General features: G+C 37.9%; 1 protein-coding gene across 1 annotated transcript; it reads right to left on the reverse strand.

Annotated features, from left to right (window-relative positions):
- Positions 1-944: 944 nt before the first annotated feature.
- On the reverse strand, positions 945-27,685 carry NPHP3 (nephrocystin 3). The gene is made up of 27 exons (XM_079302024.1): positions 25,561-27,685; positions 24,854-24,979; positions 23,471-23,621; positions 22,548-22,700; positions 21,075-21,208; positions 20,679-20,839; positions 19,059-19,206; positions 18,433-18,507; positions 17,748-17,927; positions 16,273-16,376; positions 15,472-15,586; positions 14,376-14,519; positions 13,738-13,835; positions 13,153-13,255; positions 12,461-12,543; positions 11,346-11,484; positions 10,379-10,543; positions 9,808-9,905; positions 8,881-9,003; positions 8,359-8,548; positions 7,974-8,215; positions 7,492-7,567; positions 6,226-6,353; positions 4,352-4,592; positions 3,188-3,313; positions 2,755-2,870; positions 945-2,571 (listed from the first exon to the last, which is right to left on the reverse strand). The coding sequence occupies exons 1-27, from the start codon at positions 25,912-25,914 to the stop codon at positions 2,391-2,393; spliced, it is 3,954 nt and encodes a 1,317-aa protein (XP_079158150.1). The 5' UTR covers positions 25,915-27,685; the 3' UTR covers positions 945-2,390.

The raw sequence follows: 27,685 nt of genomic DNA on the forward strand, positions 1-27,685 counted from the left end.
AGAGAGTGCACAGAACGGTTCCTGTGTTTCTTTTAGACTTTCAACTTGTATATATAAGAATTTGAAATAATCAGAAAATATATAAAGGTTGATTGTATGTGTCAGTGTTAAAATTATTTAAAAATAAATAGCATCCAAGAAAGCAGTGTTAAGGATTTTTTTTTAATTAAAAACATATTTACAAGTATAATGTAGTCTAACTATAAAACATAATAGAATATTTATTGCTTCCTTAGTTATGGACTAACAAATCAAAGTGCATTGCTGTGATTAAGTCCAGCTTTGTTTATTTGGTAATCTTATAAAAGTGTTCAGGTTTTACATGTCTCATGAACATTATTAAGATGTTGATATTCTGAGTGTAATTAAATCTCCATTGAAACTGGTGACCCTCTGTTGTGAGGTGGAGCTCTCTTACACAGAATTATTATCTGGCATATCCCATATATAGAAATGACTTTTCCTTGCTGTCTGTGAGGCACAGCTCCATGGAAGCTGTCTCATAATCTTTCTTTGGGTTCACAGGATAGGCATGTGGATTCCTCGCCCTCTTTGCTAAAGGATGATGGATGGTTGGGATCTGGTACCTTGTAGGGACCAATTTTTTATTATAATTTTTTTATTGTTCCAAAACCAGCCCTGCAACCTATGAGGAAGTTGGAGAGAAGTTGCTCAATGGAAGAATAGTAACAGTTCAGCAATAATAACACTGAGGATCTAGAAAGTAACTTCTTATTTAAACTAGCAACAGCAATAAGGGACACTATTTAGGAGAGGAAGATACACCACTGTACATGTTAAAAACAGAACAGACAAGACAAGCTAGACCAGACATCTGGTAATTCTTTGGACGAGAGAATTACCAGGTCTAAGAACATTAGGCAACATAAACACACACAAGCTGAGTAGGTTGAGATTTTTTGGGAGGGTAGAGGGGTGGTATATTTGGGGTTTTTAGTGTGTGTATTTGTCTGGTTTTCCTTTTGCTGGTCTTCTTAGCTGGTGACAATCCTGCAAAGAACTTTACAATTTTCAAAACTTTTCAATGTGGCTGAAATAGAGTGGTAATGCAGTATTTGTAAGCAAGGGTTTTATTTTCTGAATAAGAGGAAAATATCCAGAGAGCTATTACAAAGTGTCAACTCTTACCGCACTACTGTAACCCCTTCAAGAACTATTTTTGATTTTTTGTTTTCAACTGAACCTTCATCTTAAAAATCAAATTTGGGTTGTATATTTGTGCTGTCAGTTTTATATACCTTATCTTTTGCCAAGTTACTGCATTACCAAAATACTACATTCCTCCTAATCAGGACAAGGGCTGAAATTAGGAATATTGAATTCTACTATAAAAGAGAAAAAACACTGTGGAAGGCAAGTACTTCTTTGAAGTGAAGGCCATTTGTATTTTTGAAACTGGATCAAGTTAATCTTAACATTCGTTGCCTCAGAAATATTATAGTAGAGTTTCAATTTTCCACTTACATTCCCTTTTTTATAGAAAGTTTTTTTAGTATGTATTTAAATTGATGTATGCATTTATGGACTGAGTGAGAATAGAACTCAGGCTGAGTCTTTCAATGACTCAGGTATTAAAAAATACAACAGGCATGTAGATTTGATTAAAATTTCTTTATCTGATGGCAAACTACTTTGCATTGCTAGGTTTTCCCAGCTAATACAAGCATTCTTGTATTTTAAGGGATTCAGTAAGATTAAACAGTGAAAGTATTGCTGAAGGTTTAAGAATAGGAAATCTGGCCATAATCATCTTCATTCTGATTGGCCACTGGAAGTATTTTTATTGAACAGAGTGGAACCTAACAACAGCTTTAACTGTAGATGATGATATATTTAGATACCTTAGCTTCCCAAGGAAACCAATTGATTTTGCACAAGTCCCTTGAATGAAAGTTTGCCTAAGGCTTAAGTAACCCTGGTTAAACAGTATTTTCAAAAATTTTTCAAAATTACCGTTTCTTCAGAAACAACTTTAAAGGCTTAAAAAAAGGCAGGAAGGATTGATGATACAAAAATACACAAATCCTCTAAGCCATGCTATTACAACACAGAAATAAGAACTGCCCCTTGGAGTTTATATAAGTGGTTCAGCTTAATTTGTTATAGTCCTGGCACTTATGCTAAGAGGCATCAAGTCCATGCATTTGGCATTAGCTACAACTTGAGCTAGTAACTAATGTGTGTACCCATATACAATGAAAAAAAGCTCACTTTGTACCATACAGTCTGCAAAGTTAAGACAGAATTCATGAAGACAGCTGTCAGTCCCAAAACAGTACATAATCCTTGGAAAAATGGATTTGTCTTAGTAATTTTCTGTCTTCTTGAAAATATCAATGGAGACTGCCTTTTCTTGGAGCAGGTTGGTATCACCTTTGTCCATGTTCCAGCAAAGTGTTTGGTGATAATGCACTTTTTAAGCTGAATGTGTCTCCACTTGATGAGTGTCGAGAAGTTGCTTTTCCACCTATCAACAAAGTCTCTGCTTCTTTTATTTCCATAGCTCTCTTGTAAAGTTCAGCTGCCTTCTCAAAGTCTCCCCTTTCATAGCTTTGGAAAAAAGCAAAACAAAAATGAAAGAAGAAAATAAAACAATTACTTTAAACTGAAATATACACCGTACTATCAACTTACTTAGTGTATTTAAAATTCCTTTCCTAGAGATTACACAAGCCCAGATGTTCTGTTTCATGCAGTAATTTGGATTTATAATGTTGAAACACATAATCTTACCTTAGCACAGCCAAGTTTTTCAGTGTTTCCCCCACGCGAGGATGCATGTGGCCAAAGCTGTCTTCATAAATCTTCAGTGCTCGTTCATAGAGAGGCAAAGCTTCAATCTGCTTTTTCTTTGGGTGGCAGAAAGTTTCTTTGTTACAGATGTGTATTTCTTTGATACAGATGTGTGTATTTTTTTCCTTGCCAACATAGTATCAATGCATCCTAGGTGCAATGTGGTGCCTATCAGTCACAGCAATTATCTATTCCCTGCCGTACATTTTCCTTGCCAGATATGCTTTCAACATTTAAAATGGAACCCAAGAATCTGCAAATACTATAAGGAATTTACCTTTTAAATACGGTCAAGTTTCTTTCATTTCATTTAGATACAAACCATAAAAAAGCCTAAGACAAGAAAAATAAACATTAGGCATGACAAACTTACCATCTGACAGTAAAGGACAGCCAGGTTTACCAGAGCAGTTGCTACACTGGGGTGTTTTGGGCCAAATGACTTCTGTCGAATTTCAACTGCCAGCTCATACAGAGGAACAGCCTTGTCCAACTTGCCCTAGAAATAACAGGGAAAAATATTATTTGGTTCTCTTGTATCAAGATGGTAACAGTAAAAGGTATTTTAAACAAAAGCTTAGAGAAGATCTAACTGTTTCTAGAATAAGTGGTTAACTTTGGTTAATTAATAGGTATTTTCTGCACAAATTGTTTACAATGAATATTTATTAGAACCTAATTTTCCAAAATACTGGGCATACTCTGCTCCTAGCTAATGTGTTTCTCAGCTAGGTCTATTTCTTCCCTTTCTTTTTACCCACAAGTGTCTCATTGAGAAGGATGTAAAAAGAATTTTCGGTTGTACTTCTATTGAAATAGCTTTCTCTGGTGATTTTTAATTTGTGCTCCTTCAAACTAGCAAAGAGGTTTTTGATGCAAATATTGAGTGGTTTTGCAGCTTCTAGCAGCATGAAAATTAGAAGCTAAAGTGAGCAGAAAATATTGTGACCCAAAACCATTTAATGCATACAATAGCAGGTAATAATTAGCAAAAACATGAGCAAATTTGATCCAAGAGATTTTCATGAAGGTCTTTTTTCTCTTTGAAGAACAGTAAAATGTGAAAATATAAAATACACAGAATTCTTATAATCTTATATAATCTTATAATCTTGTAATTCTTATAATCCACTGAACTTTCACTAATAATAGCAAATGTTTAGAACGTCTACAAACAAAAATATTCATAATAAATTTTGAGATTATGAAATGGAGAAGTTTCATTCATACTTCTCCGGTATGAATGGCTGGAGAAGCTAATTTTACTCCTCACAGTGCATATTGTATAGGAGTAATGCTCATCTTTCACTGACTCAAAATAAGATGAAAGTGGCTCAGCCAGACGGTTTATTTGTGAACTGCTATCTCCATTGTAATTCTAAAAGTTGCCCTTAAATTGACTGTAAAGTTCAAGGTCATTGTGTCAAGGTCAAGCTCAACAGAGCTATCCCTATCTCTAAAACATTATTTCTTCCATTAAGACAAAGACATTACAGGTAATTTAGGTGTTCAGAAGAGGTACCAGGTGTGTGCTCACCATCTTTTTGTACAGCACTGCCAGGTGTTTCACAGTGTAAGCCAAGGAGGGGTGATCTGGAGCCAAGGCTCTCCTCCTGATGTCCAAAGCTTTCTCATAGAGCTCCTCAGCTTTGTCATAGTGCTTCTTCTCATTGTACAGGGCTGCCAGGTTGTTCAGAGACTGGGCGCAGTCCGGGTGCTCGGATCCCAGGACTCGCTCCCGCATTTCCAAGGAGCGCTTCAGGAAAAGCTCTGCTGTCCTACACAACATACTTGCTTATCAGTATTTTAAAGCTGGTAACATCTGTACAGGCTGAAATGCCTGTTTGAAACAACAAACCCACAGTAGAATCTGTTTGGAACTGACAAAGTGGAAAAGACTCTGTAATGTCACCACTGAAGCAAAGGGCACGTTTTATCTCACTGCAGTAGGATTACATTGGAATTACATAGGAATACATGTATTCCATTACAGCTTTACAGCAGCTCCTCTAACAAAACTACAGATGATCCCTCCATAGCCCTTGTAGCATCCATTAGTACTAGGGACCTCCTCATCCTGACATCCACACAAACTCTATAATGCTTTTCTCAAGAAGTCAGTTTAGCAAACTGGAAAAATCCATTTTTAGGAAAAAAACATTAGAGAAAACAAAGGCCATTTATACAAAGAACTGTACATTCAGTTCTGTAGCTCTAAGACAAGTGTCAAAAGATGTTCACTCTATGCAAGGGCTGGAGGATGATGTGACAAGCTATTCATTAAGTGACATATCGTTCTGCCAATGATTTCATTTTAACTACATGAAGTCTTGCTGGTTCAGAGCAGAGATATCCATTTCTAAATGTTCCCTAAACCTTCACTAGAACCAACTTTATAGTTTTTCTGCCTTATGAAATAGTGGAGATGCAGCTACTCTTGAAGTAGATTGCATTTAACAGGAGCTACATATGAATATTAAACAATCATATATGAGATTAGACAAAATATTGTTCCTCTGTAATCAGTCACTTCACAAGGGTAAACTGATGAAAACCCCACATGTCCAACTGTTAAAAATCAATTCCTTCACTGCAGAGATTGTGATTCTATATGCAGATCCTAAATAATTATATACTTTTGTAATTATCCAAAAGCTACAGGTGCCTTAAACATCAGGTACAGCAAGAACTGGAAGTAAAAATACTTCCAGAACTCACTCTCTGCTTTTTTGCTGGGCACTTTTGTTCTTCTCTGAAAATATTCAGTTCAGTAGAGTGGGATTTAGGTGACCTTACAATTCCCTCACAACACACAGTTTAGATTCCTCTGTCAGCTAAAGGAGTTGATACGAAGAGTGGCTAAACATACAATCAGAACTATCTTGCACCTTTTATTCCCCTTCTTCAACACCCCTGCTTATCTCTGTCTGCTTTTAGAACACCTTTGGGCTGTTCTGGCCCTTTCTGGCTTTAAACAGGACATCAGGGTAAAACCTGAAGGATTATAAGCACAATGAATATTTAAGTAATGACTTCTTGTTAATACTGTCATAGAAAAAAGCCAATTCTGCTGTCCAAAGATGAGCACTGCAAAGGAGAGAGTCACAAAATAATGAAGCTGAGTAGAGGAGGCACAAATTTGAGAGAACTGATATTTGCAACAAAGGCTAACTGTGGAACATCAATTCTGAATGCAGGAAGTGCACTGGCTTGGTAAATACCCACATATCAACAGCACCAAATAGAAAATAGAAGTGAATTTCACAGTGAACAAAACCCAGTAGAATGAATAAAGGACAGTACTACAACAAGCATTTGATCATGTGTCTGCATTTCATGCTAGATCTCCATGCTCTGCCTCCATTCAGACATCTGAGAACACTCAGAGGATGTCCAATCAGTACAACTCACTCAAGATTATTCTGCAGGTAGTAGAGGACTCCAAGCTCATTGAGGGTTCGAGCATTATCTGGTGTATCCTTGCCTAACGTGAGCTCCTCCAGTTGCAGCGCTCGTTGCCGCAGGAGAGCAAAGCCACGCTACAGCAGAGAGAAGGAAATGTAAGCCACTCACCAGTACTTTTAAAGTTTAACACTAAAGACAGAAAAAACAAAAGGCTTAGTTTGGTGCCAAAGTAGCAACAGTAGCTTTTACTTACAATCTATCAGCAAATTGCATTAAAAAAGTGAAATTTTGGTGAAAACTTCTAGGTAAACTTTGGTGAAAACTTCCAGTTACTGTGCTGTCACACTGCTCTCCCTATATCAGACATGCTAATTTGCTTAAACTTCACAGTTCAAATAACCAGTTCAGATCAAATTCTTAGGTTTATAAGCTCAACACTTAAAATCAATATAGTCTCCAAACCCAAACACCACATCAAATGCATATAAAATACTACTCAATCATCAATCACATCAATCTTTTTAAAATGAGCAGACAAGTTAATGCTTACAAACAAAATAAATCAAAGTAAAAAGTGCAGCTATTTTTACACACTCTGCCTATTTTTGATCTTCGCAGTCTTGATAAAAATATTTTTGCAGAACTCATTACAGAAATAGACCAAATCTTCATGAACCAAATTCATTCTTATCTAATCACTGTGGAAATAGCAACATGTTTGTTGGCTTTTTACTACTTTTATTGGAGCTACAACTTGAGCTCTGGAGTTATTAGCTGGACTCTTACAGTACAGGCATTACATGATAAACCCTTAGGTCAAAAATGGCAACAGAAACCCCATAGCTGAAAAACAACACAGAAGAAGAAAATAGGGGAAAAACTCTGTATGTCACCTAATATTTTTACTGGCATTTTCCATTGCAGTAAGCACTGTATTCACTAGTAGGATAAATGCCTCAGCTATTCTGGAGAATGCCTTTTTCCATTGACACTTTGACACACAGTCGTATCAGCTGTAATTCCACACCTCTGAAACATATATAGCCACTTCTTTCTTTTCCACTTTTCTCAACTGCATTCCAGTTGTACTGATACATCTCCACTTCCAGCAGAGTTGAAAGGGCAGTTACCAAAGCTGAGGTACTTCACTACCTATGCCCACAATTATCATAAGCCCTGGAGATTGTCAGCTCTGTAGACACAAATTATCATCTGTTTAGCACAGCTGCAACATTCCCTGCACCTCTTTTTAAATACTAAGCATTTCCTTACCAGACTGCCTTTCTGCCTTGCTGCTTTTTGGCGTATTTTGAAGGACTTTTTCCTCAGTTGCTCAGCCTGTTCATATCTGAAAATAGTTATTTGTAGTGTGAGAAGAATGTCAAATCTAGCATCAGTAAGTATGCTGATAAGATTCTAAGTTACTTAAGTGTACAGATTTGAAAATTCAAGATTCTTGAGAATAATCCCACTTTTTTCAAATACAAAATTCACAGAATTATTAGGGACAGACAATGTTTCTCTGTTATTTCTACAAGTTTTTTGTTAAATTAAGCACAAAAGTTGGCCCCTCCTATGTGACCTGCTACAAGAATACAGAGGGGATGTTCATGGTTGCATCTGAACATATGAAACTCAAAAAAAGAACCAAAGAAAAATTCTGGCTTCAGGAAGAAAACTTCTGCTGGTTTTTGGTGGTTTTTTTTTTGTACTGCCTTCACATAAAACAAAACCAGCAGTGTAATTAAGCTTACTTGTTCTGCTTTTGGTACAAGGTTGCAAGGGCATCAAGTTCGCGGGCCACCCGAGGGTGTTCTGCTCCATAGGCATTTTCAGAGATTTCCAGTGCCTGTTTATATAGCTGTTCAGCATTCCCAAACTTCTTCCACTGAACATACACTCCTGCCAGCTGGTGGAGTGACTGTGCCACCCTCGGGTGGTCTGGATCCAGCGCAGTCTCTCGAATCTCCAGAGAGCGCTGCAGAGGAGCTACAGCCTGTAACAGCCAAGTCCAGAGCAGTGAGGGCAGCAGGCAGCATTCTTTATGCTGCAATAACTTAACTACTGCCACAGAAAGCACACACTGAGCTCTGCTTCCTTTGCCTTTTTGCTGTTGTAACAATCTCTAAATGTACTTACCTGACTGAGAAGACCTAGGTCCTTAAGAAACCGTCCCAGGGTCTCATAAAGATCAGCCAGGCAGATCATACTTTCCTCTCCCTCACTGCTTTTTTCATATTCTTTCAGAGAGTCAAAATACTCAGCTGCCATAGAGCTCTTATCTTTCCCAACCAGCTGCCAGTAACTCAGCAATTCTGCAAAATGTCCCCTGTTTTAACAAGGAAAAGAATCTTATCTCTGATACCCCTCTATTCAGACCGATGCTAGCTTAGGAATAAAGGCCTACATGCACAAATTGTTCTTATGCTACAGCATCTACAGAGACAATCCACGGAGACCAACACTATTCAACAGCAATATTTATTCCTTTACCACCCCCAGGGTGTAAGAATAGAAAAAATATATTATTTATATGGAAACAGCACTTAGCACTTCAGCCTCTACTATATCAGTATTTGAATCTGTTGATTTTTAGATTTATACTGACAAAAAATCACTATGAAGTATTTATAACAGCCAAAGCAGTTGCTACCTTTGTACCTTTTGTAAAGGTTTTGGGACACAAAGAGATTCAAAAGACACTTGTGTAGCTTTTGCTTATCACCCTGCTGTTGGAAGAGCCAGGGAAGTTCATCTGCACTTCTCCAAGTCACTCGGTCTTGACTATTGAAAGAAAAAAAAATCAAAATTAAAACTCTGACAGGCCTAACATCTTGTCAATTTGATGTGAAAACCAGGCAAGCATAAAATTTCCATACCTGAATGTCTGAGACCTATGTACTCTATTTTCTTATATGTTCATTTTAATTTCACCTCAGAAGGCACTGGACCCCCCCACACTCCACAGAAAGCTGCTTCTCCATCCCATATGGGCTAATCTGTGCCTCCAGAAGGACTGCACCCTGCAGCAGCCCACTGTGCCCTTGTGCCTCCTTTGTCTGACACACTGTGGCCCTCTTGGCTTCCTGCTACCCAACAGTGGATGCTTGGAGGAGCAATAAACAGCAGCCCACAGCTGGGACACAGTAATACAGGATGTAAATGTGAATCAGTTTTCAAGCTGGATATGAACTTGCAGATGTTCAGCTGTCCTACTGGACTTCCTTTTATCTATGTGCTAATTGCTTGCTGAACACAAGTGGTTTTCCAAGAAAGCTCAAATTTCTTAGCATTTACTGGGAGTTAAAAATCCATGGGAGGGTTGGAGACCAAAAAATAACTGATATGGTATAAATTCATGCCCATGGTCACTTTATCATATGCCTGTTCTGCCCATTCTGCTTCACAGATCTCCTTCTTTTCCAAGATTAAAAAGCAACATATCAATAAATAAACTTCTAAACTGACAATTTTGCATAGCTATTTTGCCACAATAATTTACTAAACTCAAAGAAGGTATATGAAAACAAAAATATCTATGAGGCATGAAATCTGCAGTTTAGCATTTCTACAAGAATTTTGACCTACCTTAACTGCATGGTGAAATATTCCACTAGTTTTTGTCTACAGGCAGAAATAACATTTTCACCAGCTTCCATATACTCTAGCTTTACCATCTCCCAAGCCTGAGAGTATAATTAAAAGAAAGAGAAAGCATTTAATTTAAGTGCTGAGGATACACAGGGTGATGAAATACATCTCATGCTGTAGAACTGAACATCTTTCAAAGACAAAGGCACTAAAAACAAATTATCTTACATTAGACCACAGCTCTGATTATTCAGGCAATATTCCTTTCTCTTACAATTTTTCTTGGTTTTTTTGGGAAGCCAATGTTTTTTAGGATACATGGACTTAACAATTAATAGATTAGAAATTTATGAAGGTTTGAAAGGCCAGATTTTCAGCAATACTGGCTTATGCCAGCTCTGGTAGTTTTCAAGGTGTTTCTAAATCAGACCAGATGTTAAGGAGAATGGATGAGCAAATATCAACATTTCAGGGCCTACCTAGCTAACAAAAGAACTTATCTAAAAAACAGGTGTTGGAGTTAGGAGTTGGAGTTTCACTTGCATATGCTTAGAATTACAAACTTGACCTGGAGGTGCTGGAACTTCAGCAAACCACAGCCATATGTCAGCAGACACATTTTGTGCAGACTGTGAAGGAGTGAGGCCAGCACTGCAGAAGTCAGCTCAGGAAAAAGCTCCATCAGCTCTGACTCACTCACCCCATTGTGGCTGACACCAATGACACACAGTATCTGCATGAAGCAAAAAACAAGATTTCACACAGTTAGCAATATTTCCTGGAGAGCTTAGTTACACTGAAATCTCAAGAAAAACACTGTTTATCACTGTGACAACTTTATAGCCAAAGGAAAGCACCCTGCCTATACAAGCCCTTTCCCTCTTCTCAAAGAAGGTATCTCGGTGTTAATGGTTTAGTATTCTAAAAGATAAAGCACCAAATGAGACACTCTGAGACAAACAAATGGCTCCTTAGACTTTCCTCTAAAACACTGGGAGAGAGTAACTCCATCATCATGAGGAACTTTCATCTTAGTAAAACATGCTGAGGGTCTTTATGATGCCAGAACCAAAGAAGCAGCAAGTAGGAGTATTGTGCCCTAAATAAAAAAATGTTTTGCACAAGAGGGAAATGCTGCAAAGGTAGGAAGAGGAGTCAGAAATGTAATAAGCAATGCCTGTATTCACAAGACACCATATTTTGATTTACTATGCTCAATGTAGTTAATCACTAGATCATAGTAGTTATCAGCAAGGAAGTGCTAATTCTGTATCACAGTGAAAAAGCCCTGCTTTATTCTGTGAGACAGCAGCTCAGTGGATACTTAACACAAAGCAGTCATACATTCTATAGTTATGCAACAGATGTAATTACATAAATTAAATTGTCCCTTCTATACAAATAATACACATTAATATCTGAATAATACATATGAACTATTATAAATTTGTATTTACTTTTAAGTTAAGAAAAACTCTTTACAGGGAGGAGTATTCATTATGTCATGTAGACATAGTGATGCATTCTCTGCTTACCTCTCTCAAAAGACCTCTCTCTTTATCACTCTGCAATGATTCCTGAATTGATCTCAGAACAAGCCTGTACAGTGACACTGTGTCTTGACACTGGCAACACTGCTGAAGAATCTCATCAATATTTCCTGTATTTCCAACACTGAGCAGAAGGACAAAAAGGGTAAGATTTAGCATACTGAATTTGGCTGAGTAAGACTGATTTGAAACTACAGAAGAGATCTATCTCAAATATTCTCTAGACTCTTACTGGGTTCAAAAAGTTCACAGCATCTGGTGAGATTTAAACAAAGAAGAGGTGAGTTCTTCCAAGCCAATTTCTATCATATTGTCTATGCTGCAGTGTTTTTTCTCCAGTAGGAGTAAAAGTAAGAACATCAGGATGGATAAAGATAATACCACATGCTGCTATTTCATTTAATGAATTTTCAAGGCAAGTTTTCAGGAACAATTAAGTCTTCTAGAACATAAAATGTGAACAAAAATAATGAAATCAGTCACCCAGAGTAAATTACCAATTAGTGTATCATCTTCTGGGAGTCTCTTAACTGAAAATGCATCTTTCTCAACAAGATGAAGTCTAGGTTAATAAGAAGCCAATGCACTTATTAGGTATTCTCTTGCACAACAGGGAAGATTAATTTTCTCCACAGCAGGAATTACAAGGATAAGGACCATATGCAGGATGTTAAACTAAACAGTTGTTCAACTTCCCTGTAGCCTTAAAAATCTATGGGGCAAACACTCTGTTACATCAGTAAATACAACACACCTGAATTTAACTGTTTAACAACACAATACCAACATTCTTCAAATACCTTTAAAAACCACTGAAGCAATTGATACACCCATAAAGAAGAACAAATGAAAATAAAATACAAACAGAAGATCTTAAAACAAATAGATACAACTATTTGGATTCACTTGGTATCAAACTGGTGACTGTACACTCTCTGATTTCTATTCCTATTGTGCTCAGAGTCAGTGAAGCGTTAAACTTCTCCATCACGTTTTCTTAACAAGATTCATTCTGTGTTAAATGAAAGTATTTCAAAAGGCTAACCTACCTGAGGTCTTCTAATCTAGTGAAGACCATAGTAATTTCCAAAACAACTTACCAAGCAATGGTTTTGCCCAAGAGAGTGACATACAAAGCATTGCAAGTTGTGGCAGAACGACAATGTCTCTCAAGCTTCTTCTCCTACAACATTTTAAATAAAATCTGTGAACTGAGATGAAGCTAACCATACAAATAAAACATTCACTGTTTAATAAGAAAACAGAAGTTCTAGATACTCTTCTATCTGTAACATCTGAAGACTATAACATGGTAAGTAGTGTACAAAATTCTGCATACATTTCCAGCTATAGGAGCATGAGTGAAATTCCCATTTGAATTTAAGATGAAGAGTTAGGATCTAACATTAATCTCAACATGAAGGTTATCTTACATAATCAGTCTCCAGGGAAAATTTTTTTCCCACTCTGTTAATCATTGTTACAGTATTATGCAACAATAATTAATCAAAACATAATTAAACCTCCTGGTATTCTAAAATAGAATAACACATTTACAGCAGTACGTGCAACTGCACAGTTTTTCTGTTAAAAATTTATGTTGTTCCATCTGTGTTTCAGTGCTATGAGCCATGGGGTAAAAATACTCAAACTTCATGCTATCTTGAGCAATTGTATTTAGTTAGCTAAATATAATTCTTTATTTTGGCAAATGGGTTTATTTCATCTTTCCATGTTTTCATTAAAAGTTATACTAGAGTAAGATATTTTAGAAAAACTGCAACAGACATACCTGCTCTTTAGTCAATTTAACATTTGCAGAGTTACATTCTGCACTAATGAGAGATTTAACATCTTTGGAATTCAGTGGATCAAGATGAAGAGTGGGCCATAACCTTTGGTAATAGAGAACAAAGTCATATTTGAACCTTATTAAATAGCACACAAAAGGAAAAAAAAATACGTCAGAGTTCCAGGGCTTTTTCAAGATTTACATCAAAGCAGTAATTGAAGCTGTTCCCCACTACTATGAAATTCTAATCATTTGAAGTAAAATTTCCACTTTTAGCCTTATCCTGAATCTACATCATAGTACTGCAGTTCTTGATGTGCATCTGACTGCATTTAATTTCATCTTTCTATGGTCAATCATGTGGACAGATCCATCACAGTAAAACAAGAATCTGGTTTTCCAATAGCTAAAATCTATCATTGCAGCTACAACAGAGAAGCTTTCATTTTCCTCATAGGTTGCAAAATCTTATCCTATTAAATCTCCACTTCTTGATAAATCTGTCTGCTCTTCAGTGAGTAACTGCAATTTAAAATAATAATTCTAAGCCAGGATACTCTGACACATCACAGAAATATAACCTACCTCCATGCCTGCGGACATGTTTCTACATTCACTGATACAATCACTCTCACGTTCACTGGCAGTGGATCTATCAACCACTTCATATGCTTCTCAGCTTGCTTAAAAACAAATTTTAATTTCTTAGCACAGAGGTTGTTCAAAACAATGCCAGAAGTTGCTATGTTTCATTAACTGTACAACCCAATGAAAGGAGTCTTAAATTCTTCAGTATCCTTTAAAATCTTTCATGATCTGATCCTCTAGACAGTACTAAATGACCCATTTGTATGTATCAGCACAACTGAACACTAAATGAAGCAGATAGAATACTATTGTTGAAATGTTCACCTCATTAAAAACAGTCTATTTACATACCCAATAAGTCAGCTTGCAGCCTTGAATATTTGGAAAAGTAATGTAACCAGACTGCTCAAAAATTAAGGTGCAAAGATAAAATTTAGCAGGGAAAAAACCAAAACAAGCCCCCAAAATTTATCTACATAAATAACTCAACCACACTTTTTACAAAACTATTATCTATATGTTCTCTTCAGAGCAAAGCAAATACTAATATATTTGTTACATAGCTATGGCTGCACCTATTACAATAGCCAAGATTCCTCTTAGACTGAGAAATGGCACAGATTTTAAAAACATACCTGTATTTGGTCAATAGAGTCAATAATTATAATAATGCTGCCTTGATGGCGTGCAGAAAGTTTTTCCAGCCAACGGGGAAACTCTTCCAGAAGTTTAGCTGGATCGAAAGTCAGAGGTGATACTAACCAAGAGTGTTGCATAAGCTGCAGAATTATAAACGTGTATAAGAAATTCTACCTTAAAAATCAGCTGGGATAGTTGAAAGAAATCCTATAGACACAAAAGAGGGGGAAAAAACCACTCCTCCCCCTGCCTCACCCTCTCCCCCAAAAAACCTCCATGTGATTTGGGGCAATTTTTCTAGTCAAGTTCACACAGAGTTCTTTCCTTCTAGTATATGCAGAAAGTTGGCATATGCAGAACAAAGAATATGTCTTGAAGTCACAGACTAAACATCTAAGATAGATGAGAAAATTGCAAGGATAGCACAACTGAATTAATTTTTCTACAGGTTTTAGTACTGTAAGGCCCTTAGTGCCACTCTGTGATGGAAAAAGCAAGTTCAGATCCCAGCAGAAAAATTACTCTTATTCTCATGTATTGAGTGCCCGATTAAAAATAAATTAATACAGGAGAGAGTCTAGTCTAGGAATGAGATGGTGCCAAGTGGCCAATACAGCCTCAAGTTTCTAAGCACACAGACACAAGAGGTACCACCTGCCTCTTTCATTGGCCAGATGGCAGGAAATTTTGGAAGGAGTTTATATGGTTTTTTAAGTCATCAGTATAGGTCACTGGAAACATAACTGCTAATGCTGATCTAGAACATCCCAGAAATGGTATTTAATTGAGCTGCATTAAGTGTATAGGATCAGATTCCCCTCAGCCTATAATGCCTTACATTTCATAAACTCACAGAAAGGTTTGGATTGGAAGGAGCTTTAAAGGCCACCTAGTCAAACTCCCTGCAATGAGCAGGGACATCTTCAACCAGACCAGGTTGCCTAGAGCCCTGACCAACATGAACCTGAATATTTTTCTACTACACTTGTATTACTTTTCACTAACGCTGAAAAATGTATAGAAAATGTTATTTTTGCACACACATAGACACACAAAGAAAGATGCAATGCAGGGCATGTAATACAGCATTACCTTTAGAGTAAGGCGCTTGATTATCAACGCAGATTCTGAACTAGTAGACATGGGCCTCCCAACAAAGTGATAAAGAATTAGAGTGTTTGGTGAATGCTTCTGCTGTAACTGAATCCTAATGAAAGAAGAGAAGAAAAAGAAAAAGACTCAACAGATTGTAATTTTACAAATAGATCTTAAACAAAAAGCATTAGTTTTGCCAAAGGAGATAGGATATCTTAGCTAGATGTGGTCCATATTTATCTTACAAAACAGGATAGACATTTCCTGAGCTATAACTGAACTTTTAATGTCAGATTCCATTTTTGCTCTCACCATTACTGATAGCAATGAGCAAATACCCTTCCTGGTACTGAATAGTCATGTGCCACTAAGCTTGTAAAAAGCAATGACACCATCAATTTATTTTTATGACAGCAAATTTTGTCATAGCATACAAGTGACCATACAATTCTACAGTCTATGATAAATTATGAGGATTCTTTCTTCATTTCATACTCTTCTTGTGTATCAGAGAAGGGCAACACTACTGAGCTATCAAAACCACATTGTAATGCTGTGCAAAGACAGATATGTAAGTGATGCCTTATCATAAAGTGTTGCAGCTGGAGTCAGGGAACAGTTAGAGGCAGATGAAATTAGCTACTCAAATATCACAAATCTTTCCAGGATGGTTCAATAACTTCAGTGCTTTGTAAATGCCCTCATTTCACCTCTTATTACTGATACAGTGCTTGAAATATAATGGAAACTTTTTTCTTAAATTTCATTCATGTATTAAAAAAAAAAAAATTAAACTACCATTTTGACAGAAGGAGAGATTTCCCAGAGCCTGGTCCTCCTGATACTAGCAATGGTGGAATTGGTGCTGGTGCTGCTACTAGGTCATTGAGACGTTCAAAATACTATAAAAAAGAAGCAAGCATTATAAATATTCCAGTGATTAAGGAAGAAATACAGTGCCTGATATTGTAAACCATTTAGACCAAAAATGCATTACTGATTTATTACAGCAAAGGAGTAACTACTGAAATGCAATACAAGTGTAAAGAGATGTTGCAAGGAAACACTTAAATCACAGAATTTATTATCTCTTTTTTAGAAAGTGTAAAATTAATTAACACTTTCTTCAAAACTCTATTTAGAATGGAATCTTCAGTGCTAATAAACTGAATTAGCATTATTATAGTAAATCAACTGCATTTTTTATTTGTTCAGGCTTCCTTGCCTGCTCTTTGCCCAAACTACACCACTATAGTGGATATGGTTGCCTGGAAAGGTTGGCATCTGCCATGGATGACTATTTTGAGCACACAAAAGCATACAAAAGAAGGCTTTCTTTCAGCATATGAATGTCCAAAAATGTTGCAGCAAATGACCTAAGCAAAACACTCTTCACCTGTTTGGGAGAAATATTTTATCTTCAAAATAAGAGGTGCATTTAAATATACTGGTATATATTGGTATTGTTTCTTTAGTATTCTATTATTCTATTGCTCTAGAATGTAGCAGAGATGGCACAATCCTCCAAACCCTTACCAATATAGGAGTGGTGAAGTAAAAGAATATATTGTGCTAGTAAAATAGGGGTACTAAGAATTTAAATACAGAAACTGCATGCTTATGTTACATTGCCCAAATGAACCATTGCACCACATTCTGTGATGACTTCAATGTTTACCATTCTACATTCATTATATCTTCCCACCATGTAACTGTTCTTGATACTCACAACTTGAAATGTTTTAAAATAATTATTTCCAGTAATGAGTAAGTACTGAGCTATTCTGCAGCTTTCCACTATAAAGTTTCCTTTGTTCATCTTTTACAGCTGCCTGATGAGATGAAATCTTTTCATTATCCATCTCCTAAAGACCTCACTCCAGGTGTCAAGAAAGAGATTGGATTTCCTTGGGGGAAAATAAAAGAGAAATAAAAAAATAGAAGAAAAGATAGATACTCAGAGTGTTTTCTATTGATGACCAGCGTCTAAGAGGACGCTCTGCTTCTGGCATACTGTTATAGTGCTTTTCTCCAGTGCAGGCACAACAACTACTTCTTCATCAATGTCATTCAACAACACACCAACTGGCATCTCTCCCAGAAAAGAAATATGCTATCTATAGCAGACATATGGCTTCTTCCAGAGTAAGGAGTGACAGCCTTAAGGATGCTCTCAGACAGAGCTTCTTCTATTGAAATGCATCTTGCCCAACAAGGGATGGAAGTGAGTGATGACTTTCTCTTCATCTATGTACCTTTTATAATGTACTCACTTTCTCAAATCCCAGCTCACATGTTGAATTAGAGGCATGCTGAAAAGCTTCCATCTGTTCTTGCTCATCATGTGCATCCCACAATACATCACCAAAAACTTCTTCTTCAGGAGCACTAGTGTCTTCCTTATTACCCAAATCCTTGCCTTCTAGGTCTGTTATTTCACACCCCAATATGTCCTAAGGCAAAAAACATTACATGGAGAAAACTGCCACTATAGTGCAAGCACATTTGCTGTTAGTGTCAATGTGAGTGTGGCTCTACTAACACCAATATGCTCATTTCCTTGTAGGGTAGCAGAGAACAAAAATAAATAAGCAATTAAACAAACTAAGCTAACTCTGAATGCATAGGTCACAAGACATTAATTATAAATATCTCATAGTGGAAATAACTCACCACAAGATTAAGGAGAGGACATATCTATGATATGGATAATGAGAAATTAAAAGCTAATTTAGGTCCATAAAGAGAACCCTCTTCTGTGGTCCTGTGCTTCTGTCCAGAAAAGTGCTGCTCAGTTTGGCGTTTTATTTTCCACTTGCACATTTCCTTGCTTGCCAGATATTAATGATAAAACAAACTTTGAATCACATCTAAGTATCACATAGTAATCACACTGACATCATTTAACATCACAAATCAGTGTAGAAATAAAAAGCTAAAATGCACAACATACTTTACCTGTTTAATTATTTTTTCCACACAATTATAGATTTCATATGCTCCTTCCTCCACACCTCCAACATGGTCAATCATCTGAAAAAGTAAACGGCAAAGCATTACACAACTCTGAATCCAACTGAAAGCAGTATTTGAGACTTTCAAGAAAAATATTCTGGAATACATTTGAATTCCATTCTGTTGCTTTCCTTAGGTAAGATTCACTTTGCCTAAGAACTTCAAAAGCTGGGCATCTAGTTTCAGCTGTTCTCAACTGTTGTCTCTGTAGAGGAAAATAAATCATAATTGATTGATTTTTAGGCAGCTGAAATCCCTCTAGAAGTACATTCCATACTCCTTCAGTGGCTGCAGGGGGACCTCAGATAAATAACTTTGCCATTTAAATGCCTAAACATAACTAAGAAATTCTAACCTTATAGCATAGCTTTTTTTTTTTTTTTCAGTGAAAATGCAGTGGATTTTTTTTCTCCCCTCCTAATGAAAATTTCATAACATTCATACATTTCAGCTTCATCAATCTGCTCACAGAATGAGCAGCCAGAGCAATGAGTACAATTAAATTTTTTTTCTAAAATGTGGGAATATTAGCATGCAGTGTTGCTTATAGCAATTTTTAAATGCCATACCTTTGCTTTGTTCATGCAAGAAACTTGCTCAATTAACTGTTGCACTGCGACTGAACTGACTCTGCCATCCTCCCTTCTGTGGTAAATTAACCGGGGCTTTTCTTCTGGGTTTCTCAAGAAGGCTTCTTCACAGTCCTCCAACAAACAACTAGATTGGAAATCAGCATTCTTGTGCTATATTACACTGCTGCAGTAAACAGTTCAATCAACACAAGCTCCAAAGATGGGTTTCACTGCAAAATCTAATTCAAAAGTCGTATCTATTTATAGCAAAAAGCAATCAAATACTTCTACAGAGAATTTGAGAAAATATCTGAAGCAAGAAAAAGCTAAGAGAGAGATTTATGCTACTTGTATCAAAACCAATAAACCCATTTATTAATGTTTATGATTACTGATTTGCAAAATTTAAAGCTGTTCTTCCCATCATACCAATATGCAGAATGAAATTGGAAAGAATATGGTTTCACATATAATTAATAAGCATCATATATATGCTTTGCTATCAGTTATCTGAAGATTCTGTTCTATCTGTGATCTTTTTAGGAAGATACTTAGTATTTATTAGATATTATATATTAGTATTTAGTATTTAGTGTAAGATATTAGTATTTAGTTAAGTATTTGTGAGATGTCAGATGTCTTGGGGGACAGTCTTTCAATTTATAGTATTTAAAAAGGATAATTTGACACCTCCAAATTCAAAAGCACTTTGCATTTATATATGTGAATGATATCCAAGGGTATCTATTGTCATTCCACAGAAGAAACTATACTACTTGAGGATGCTGACAATAGCAGACAGGATTGCTCAAATATTACCATCTTTACACAAGCACTGCAGTTTTCATCAGAGTTTTTCTAAGAGAAATTCTCTAAATTAATACTTTTGATGTTTCTTTTTGCATATTTTGTTCTTACACATTTGTGCTCCATATACATAAAATTGGGTTATTTGGCAACAGCATATAAAGCATAACAGTAATATTCCTAACGCAATTTAAAAAGTATCCCTCCTTTGCTGTATTTTTTTAGTGAATCATGCTTCTTCTAGAAGGTTAAGAAATTACTCACTGAACAAACAGACCACATTCCATCACTATTTGTCACATGAAATATCATAACTTCAGTAAATCAAAGCTGTCAAAAGCTAGCATAAGGTAAGACACAGGAGAGCCATGAAATTAGTCTGAAAGACAGCCAAAACCAGGAACTAATATGTGATACAATAAACCCCAGATACTACGGACAGGTGTAAGACTAGATAAGCAAATGAAAAACACTGATGACATTCACATCAACCATCTTGAATTCCTCAGACACAGCCGTATGCACAAAACAGAACTGCTCTTGGAAAGCAAAACATTTCTGTACGTTATTAAAACATCACTCAAGCTGTATCTTAAGAGAATTTGTAGCTACAAGAAAAAGAAAATAGTACAAAGCTGATACATTCTTTTAAGCGTCTGCACTAGCAAACCTAAAGTTTGAAGGAGTATCACTTTGAAGTTACTAGCTTAGGAAATATACTGAGCAAAACATCCCATACATTTTAATAAGCTATGCTCTCTGCATAAATTACCAGTTGCCATTTGTTTCACCAGCTTGGAAAATACTCACCTTGGCAAAGTTAAATGCAGGAGCAAAATGACTAATGAACTTTTTTCAATTTCCCATTTTCTTACATCCTTAACAGGCCTTTCATTTTCTGTTGAAAAATTAACAACTTGAAAGAAGTACCCCATTGTTTCACAGATTCTCTGAAGTTTTGGAGAGTAGTTCTGAAAGCAAATGTGAGCAACAGTGCTTTATTATTAAACATGTATAGAGCACTAAGGACCTTCTTTTCTCTAAGCAGTTTGTTCCCCTGAAGCCCTTGACAATACTTTTGCTGATTTCATTGAAATCAGATTACAGCAACTAAAGCTTTCAAGAAGTATTAAACAAATTTCTGAACCAGCATCACATTGGAAATAAGACAGCATGTAAGTGAGCATAGGTTTGAGAGGTACTCACTCTAATGAAGATGGTCACGTCTGGCTGAGTCTCATCAGTACTGATAATATAACATCTCACTGTGTTACTCCACAGAGAGTGGGAAAACAGAGGAGTAACCTGCAATAAACTGGCAACAGCAGCATCCCAGTCATCTGCCAATGGAAAAAAACTCCAAAATGAAGTCTTAGAGGTCTTCATATATCATTACACTGCATAACAGGTAAGTCATCACCTCTTAATATCTTGAATACTACATTTTTTATTTAAAATATTAGCAGTGTTTTTTACTCAATTATTTAAATTCTACAAATTTTGAGAACTCATACCATTTGATAATGTCATACAATTTGACAATGTGGCAAAATAAAAGTGTTAAATATATTTATATTATCATCATAATGGTATTTCCTTCAAAAAGGATTGATGAAATATTTCCACGGAATCAAGCTCGTAGTTGTAAAATAAGTAACAATATGCAGGAGCAATAAATTCATGCATAACCACATTTTTTCCTGGAGATCTACATGTGTTTCAATTAGACCATGTGAATAAATGACAGCAAAACACTGCAGGACCTTCCTCTTCTGGAGAAAAAAATCCATTGCTTTCTGTAGCACTGTATGTTTACTCCCTACAGAAGCAATGAGTTTTTAAACTTTCTTAGACTCTTCATTTTGTGGCTGGTCATTCTTTCAAGATAGGAATAGGCTCTCTTCTCAGGACCTCAGTTTGATGGAAGGCTTAGTGTATGAAGCTGCAGCCATCACAGGGAAGACCCATCCCTTCCACTTTGCAAGCACAGACTTCTGAATCAGAGAGAGCCTGAAGGATTCAACTAAAAAGGGAGAAACTGCCAGCAAAGTTCAAGTATATGCAAGAGAGATTCCAGAGCCAGGACAACCAGAGGAACCAGTGAAGGAAACCAGAGTATTAGAAGCCAATTTCTAAGAAACCACTCGGGAAGCAAAGTTCAAAAGCAGTAATTATTGACAAGAAAAAATGAAGCCCTGATTTATATAACAACACTACATCCTGGTCCTGCAATCACATTTCCATAAGTGGCCCCCCAGGCAGAGTCAAAACCCATGCAAAATCAATGAATAAAACGGGTATAATTTATTCTAATACAAATGTTATGTTCATATTCAGGAAGTAGAGAATCTGAATACAAGTGGAAACAAATAATATCAGTAGATATTGAAAGAAGGAGCCACTATCTTCCATTGTCAATATAAGGAACAGACTCACAACAAAGCACTGGTAACTGCTGTTTGCTAAAATCACTGCTGCACATATCATAGTCATCACATATATTAAACATAACTTAGCTACATTTCCTTTTATTTTTACAAAGAATTCCAAATATTCCTTTCGTTAAATTACTCAAGAGTGGACAGAAAAGGATCTAGGAAGAAACAGAGTTACTTAACCATAGTTGGAAAAATTCCATAGGCACCTACAATCCCAGCAAATTGAATTACCCTTACTTACCTCTGTTTATATTTGCAAATGGTCCCTCAACATCTATGGAACTATGAGCAAATTCAGGCCCTCTGAAAGACTGCTGAAGTTGCATCATACTACCCATGGATGGCTCACTTCCCAACACTCCTCCATTCCAGTATTCAGACTGTGCCCCAGCAGCTAAGAATTGAAAACAAAAAACCCATCTTCATTGTCACTACAAGGTAAATTATCAATCCCAAATACTCTAGCTGAAACCTACAGCCACATGCCACTAACCATAATTTTTTCTCCTTCAGCAGATTTCCTCACACCTTTGTGTGCTGTACTTCTAAGTGGTTGCTTGTCCCCAAGTTAATGACAATCCATGACACCAAAGGCTGAGGGTATTTCCTAATATTTGCTATTACTCAGATTGCTCACACACCCATCTGAATCCTTTCCATGTTATTAAATTCCTCATACAGCATATACAAGCTTTTGTACCTACTTCTTGTATGTTAAAGATCTAACTTTGCTGTTCTGGAACACACAGCAGCTGACACTGACATATGTCATCACCCAAACTCTATCTAAGACTCCCTCTAGTTTCAGGTGTGACTTTTGGATACTCTGGAGCACCATCTCTCAGATCTAGACTAAAACAACCCAGAACAGTTCACAGAACAAATTTTTAAAAGTGTTGAAGCAACTGTGTCAGTTAACTCTGACTCCAGACAGTACTCTGTCTCCATTTATTCATCTGTAACACCAGAAATTTGAGGCTCCCACAATCTAAATCAAATTTGCAAGGTTTGTTGCTTTTACCCTTCAAACTATTTTGAGTTGCTTTTCATCTGGATTAATAAAACTTTTTTTTTTTCAAAACAATATAAATATCTGTCTTCTGCTTTACTATTTGGAGACCTCAGTCATGCTCCAACATAAAGTGCTGGGGATGAAATTCTCACCTGTAACATCTGTACAATTATCATCAGAATCAGACTCTTCAGGATCAAACACTTGGATTCCCTGGGCCTGGAGTCTCTGGAGTTTTGCTTCTAGCTCTCGTTTGGCCCTCAGTAAGTCCTGAATCTCATTTTCTTTGGTTTCTCTAAAAATCTATCAGCAGAAAGAGAAAAGAAAATATTTTAAAATTCAGTATCTGCTTCTGAGATCCTGTTACCAACTTTCAATTGGAAAAGTAAGTTTCTAGCATTCTGTTAATAGACAAGTGAAAATGTTAACCTAAGACATCATGAACAAGAAATGAGCAGGAAACCATAGTTTAAAATTTTCTATTTTAAAATTTTTACCATTATAAACCTTAGCATACCATTTTGAAAGAAGCCTGCATTAGCACGTTCATTAAAAATTAAAACAACTCTTTTTACTTTTAAACTTTATTGTCTTCTAAAATTGCTACATGTAACAATTTTTTCAAAGGCTCCCTTTTATTCTTTCATGTATTTAGTTACATATAATCTTGTATTTATGTTTTACTGTTGCAGAAATTTAACTTTACTACGACAGAAATTGATCTAGCATCTCCAGTTGTCCTATTTGTAACTTATCATGTGGGAAGGAAAACCCAAATCTAATTTTAAATTCAGAGAAAGAAAGTTGTCTTCAAGTCTCATTTAATTAAATAAGGTCAGAATCAATTCTCTTTTCATATATCTGCCAAATATGAACTACATACAGCTACAGACAATTAAAATTATGGACATGAAGAATCTTCAGAATAGTGAAAAATTAGGACCTACTGCCCTGTTTCGGGTGGCAAAAGTATCATCTGCAGCAAAGGAAAAGCAGAAACATCTGCCTGGCCTTTCAAGTCATCCCTCCAGAGAACACAAACTGTCTCTAACTGACTATCATATTTTTGCAGTCCAAAGAGATGAACCGACACAGACTTTTTTAAAAAATGTAAGCTAGAGGTGTTACACTTTACAACACAATATATAAAATTTATTCAGAAATAATCGAACTCTGTGTTTATACATTCCTTCAGCATGTGCCAATTTGCAGCTCATGTTTTCTTGTCACTCTGAAATATTAACATACTCCTGTGCTCAAATTCAATGCAGGAATTTAGTTTATGATGTACCACTTCATGTTCTCCTTTTATTATTTATAAAGTTATTTCAGATTTTTTTTCCTCTTAGTCTTACAGAGAAGTTCTGGTAGGATTATATTAATGTAAATAGGCAGCTACAGCTATGACACTCTAAGGTGTCTTTAAGGAGAGGCCCTCATGAAAGCTACTGGAGAAGGGTTCATTTGGGGAATGTAAACAAGTTGCATCCATCTTTTTTGGTCATTTTCCTAGGAATAGAAAAGTCAAACCATACCTTGAATTGCCTTTTGACCTTGTCTCGATCATGTTCAAAAGTAGCAGCTCTCTCCATGGCTTGGTACTTAGCTTCCAATGCACTTTCTTTCTCTCTAAGTATTTTCTGGTATGTTTTCTGAAGGGCCTGAAAACATTTAATTTTTTTTCAGTTTTATTGCCGATAAGAGGTTTTAGGTTACTTTTCAGGTCTGACTACAGTATTATCTGAGAATCCTACATCCCTCCTTTCTGTAGGGCGGGCAGAATCAGAGAATATTCTGAGCTGGAAGGGAACCACAAGGACCAACTCCTGGTCCCGCGCAGGACACCCCTAGAGTCACACCATGTGCCCGACAACATTGTGGAAACGCTTCTTGAACTCTGTCAGGCTTGGTGCTGTGACCACTTCCCCGGGGAGCCTGTTCCAGAGCCCAAGACCCTCTGGGTGAGGAACTTTTTCCTAATATCCTGCCTAAGCCTCCCCTGGCATATCTTCAGGCCGTTCCCTGTCACTGGTCGCCACAGCCGCGCAGGGTGCGGTCCCCATCCCCAGACGTGCTCTTTGACAGCATCCCCACGGCTCAGCAGGAGAGCACCATTTCCCCAGCACCTTGCCTTCCCTTCCTCGCACCCGTGACCTTCCTGCCACAGCTTTCCCCAGGAAGCGGGACGAGTCCTTGGCAGCCTCAGCTTCGCTGCCCAGTGCCCTCACTCCGTGGGCGCTACCTGCAGCTCGGCGCGCAGCCGCTTGTTCTCCCTGTCCAGCTTCGCCTCCTTCTTCACCATGGAGGCCACCTCGTTGTTCTTGCTGACGCGGAAGATCTCGTACTCCTTCCTCAGGCGCTCGTACTCGGCCACGCACTCCAGCTCCTGCACCGAGGCCGTGGACTTGAAGCTGGCCCCGATGAGGCCGCCGGGCCGGGAGCCGCCGACGCGCCGCAGGGACCCGCGCAGCAGCCGCGCCTTGGGCTTCACCTCCACCGGGATCTCGCAGGCCTCGCCGCCGCCGCCGCCGTACGCGTCCTCGATCACCTCCCCGACCGCGCCCGCCGGGCTCACCAGCGACGACGCCGTGCCCATGGCCCCCGGCGAGGCTCTAACCCCGAGCCCAGGGCCCGGCGCCCCTGGCAGGACCTGGCGGCGGGGCCGTGCCCGGCGCGGAGCCCTCCCGGCGGCGGCTGCGGGCCATGGTGCGCTCTTTGCGGCCGCCGGACGAGGAAGGGAGAGCGGGAGGAAGCTGCCTGAGGGCTGCCTCTCCCCCTCCCTCTCTCCGCCGCTCCCGCCCCGTCCCGTCCCGTCCCGCGGCTCGGGAACCCGCTGGAGCAGACCGGGAAGGGGGAGCCAGCCGCCCCACAGGCTGGGGAAAGGCGGAGGGGAGAGCTGGAGGGGCTGGTGGCGGGATTCTGCTGCTCCCAGCTAAAAGTTTTAGAGGTTTGCTGCTGAATACGAGCTAGTGTGAGGTCACGGCAAACTTTCCCATTCCCGCTGCCACCATCTCAGCCTGACCGGGGATGCTTCAGCAAAAAGAAAAACGTGCCCATTTTCTCCTCACCGCGTCTTTTTCTCCTCAAGTGTCCATTTCTACTCTCTCCGTCACCTGCCCCGGACCCTTCAGGTTGTGCCGCATCCCGGGCTGATCTACACGATCATATCTCACTATTTTCCTTGGCCAAACAGGAACATGCAGGTTGTGCCTCAAGCTTTGGTGTTGAGGGGGAATTACCCCTCACCTCTCAGAAATTGCGCCCTCTGAGAGCAGCTGGCACTCCCCGAGGAAGGAGAACTGGGAAGAGCTGGCAGCGGCACCAGCAAGCATTGGATGCTGGGCAGTGGTGCCGTGTCCTGCCCGAGGTCAGTGCTTGCACTCTCTGTGCCTCACATGAAATTTATGAACTCCCTCTTCGAAAATCTTCCCTGTGAAAATGAGGAAGCCGTGGATTATCAGCCCCATAAAATATCCTGATGACGTTTCCTTCTCTGTCTTTTTAAAAAAACCTGTTTGGTTCCTTCACCTGTCATAGGGAATTCTCTGTAACAGATCCCCATGAGGAGAACATCCATTTATTCCCAAATCTCAGAATCTGCCCTGCCTTTGGCATGAATGACAAAAATGTCACTACTTCAAAACAGATTTTGCTTCATGTGTGTGCCAGGTTTGTTAGCCATGACTAAGGCAGCCATTTCCTCTTAACAATGAGGAAAAAATAATCTTAGAAATGTCTTTCCAATGAGACACTCCTGAGTTTCAAAATCTACTGGAGGGGGAAGTTACTTTTGTGTACAGTGGTAGGAATGGAACAAAAGATGTTGCTTTATTTCCCTGGGTAGAAACTTTGGGTTTGGAGAATATGTGCTTCTCCCCTCTCTCTGCTAATTTTACCCCATTATTTTCCTGAGGAAAAAACAATTCCTTGTCTGAATATAATTTACTGATAAATCACATTGGTGATCTATTCCACTTAAACCTTTACTGAAAAAGGCAGATACAGAATATGTGACAATTGAGGGAAGAGGAAGGGTGCTGCTATGTTTTCCCTACTATTGACATTAACATAGCTTGCACAGTATTAGGTGATTCAGCAAGTAATCCTGTAGTTCTGTAACAAAGCAAGGCTCTTGGTTTCATTTGTGTGTTGATATCAGGCAATTTCTCCACTTCACTGCTGTCTGAGCTCTGGGAACAATTAACAATACATTCATGCTGGTGCTTCAACTGAATTATTTTCATATTCCGAGTTTCTGAATATCAAAATCTATAAGCTTGAAATAAAAAGTGTAATATTTTAAGAGCTCTTGGATTCCTTCTAATAATCCACTTGACATTAACAAATAGATTGGAAGAACTGTAAAT

The sequence above is a fragment of the Erithacus rubecula genome (genome assembly GCF_903797595.1).
Source record: "Erithacus rubecula genome assembly, chromosome: 3".
In the NCBI taxonomy this organism is placed as follows: domain Eukaryota; kingdom Metazoa; phylum Chordata; class Aves; order Passeriformes; family Muscicapidae; genus Erithacus; species Erithacus rubecula.

Bases quoted from the DNA above. Each gene is read 5' to 3' on its own strand.
- NPHP3 (XM_079302024.1), bottom strand. From the start codon at position 25,914: ATGGGCACGGCGTCGTCGCTGGTGAGCCCGGCGGGCGCGGTCGGGGAG. The intron at 18,508-19,058 runs GTATGGCATTTA...TTACTTTTTCAG, and splicing joins CTTGCATGAACAAAGCAAAG to ATGATTGACCATGTTGGAGG. The intron at 13,836-14,375 runs GTATGTTTTTAA...TTTGTTTTTAAG, and splicing joins ACTCTATTGACCAAATACAG to CAAGCTGAGAAGCATATGAA.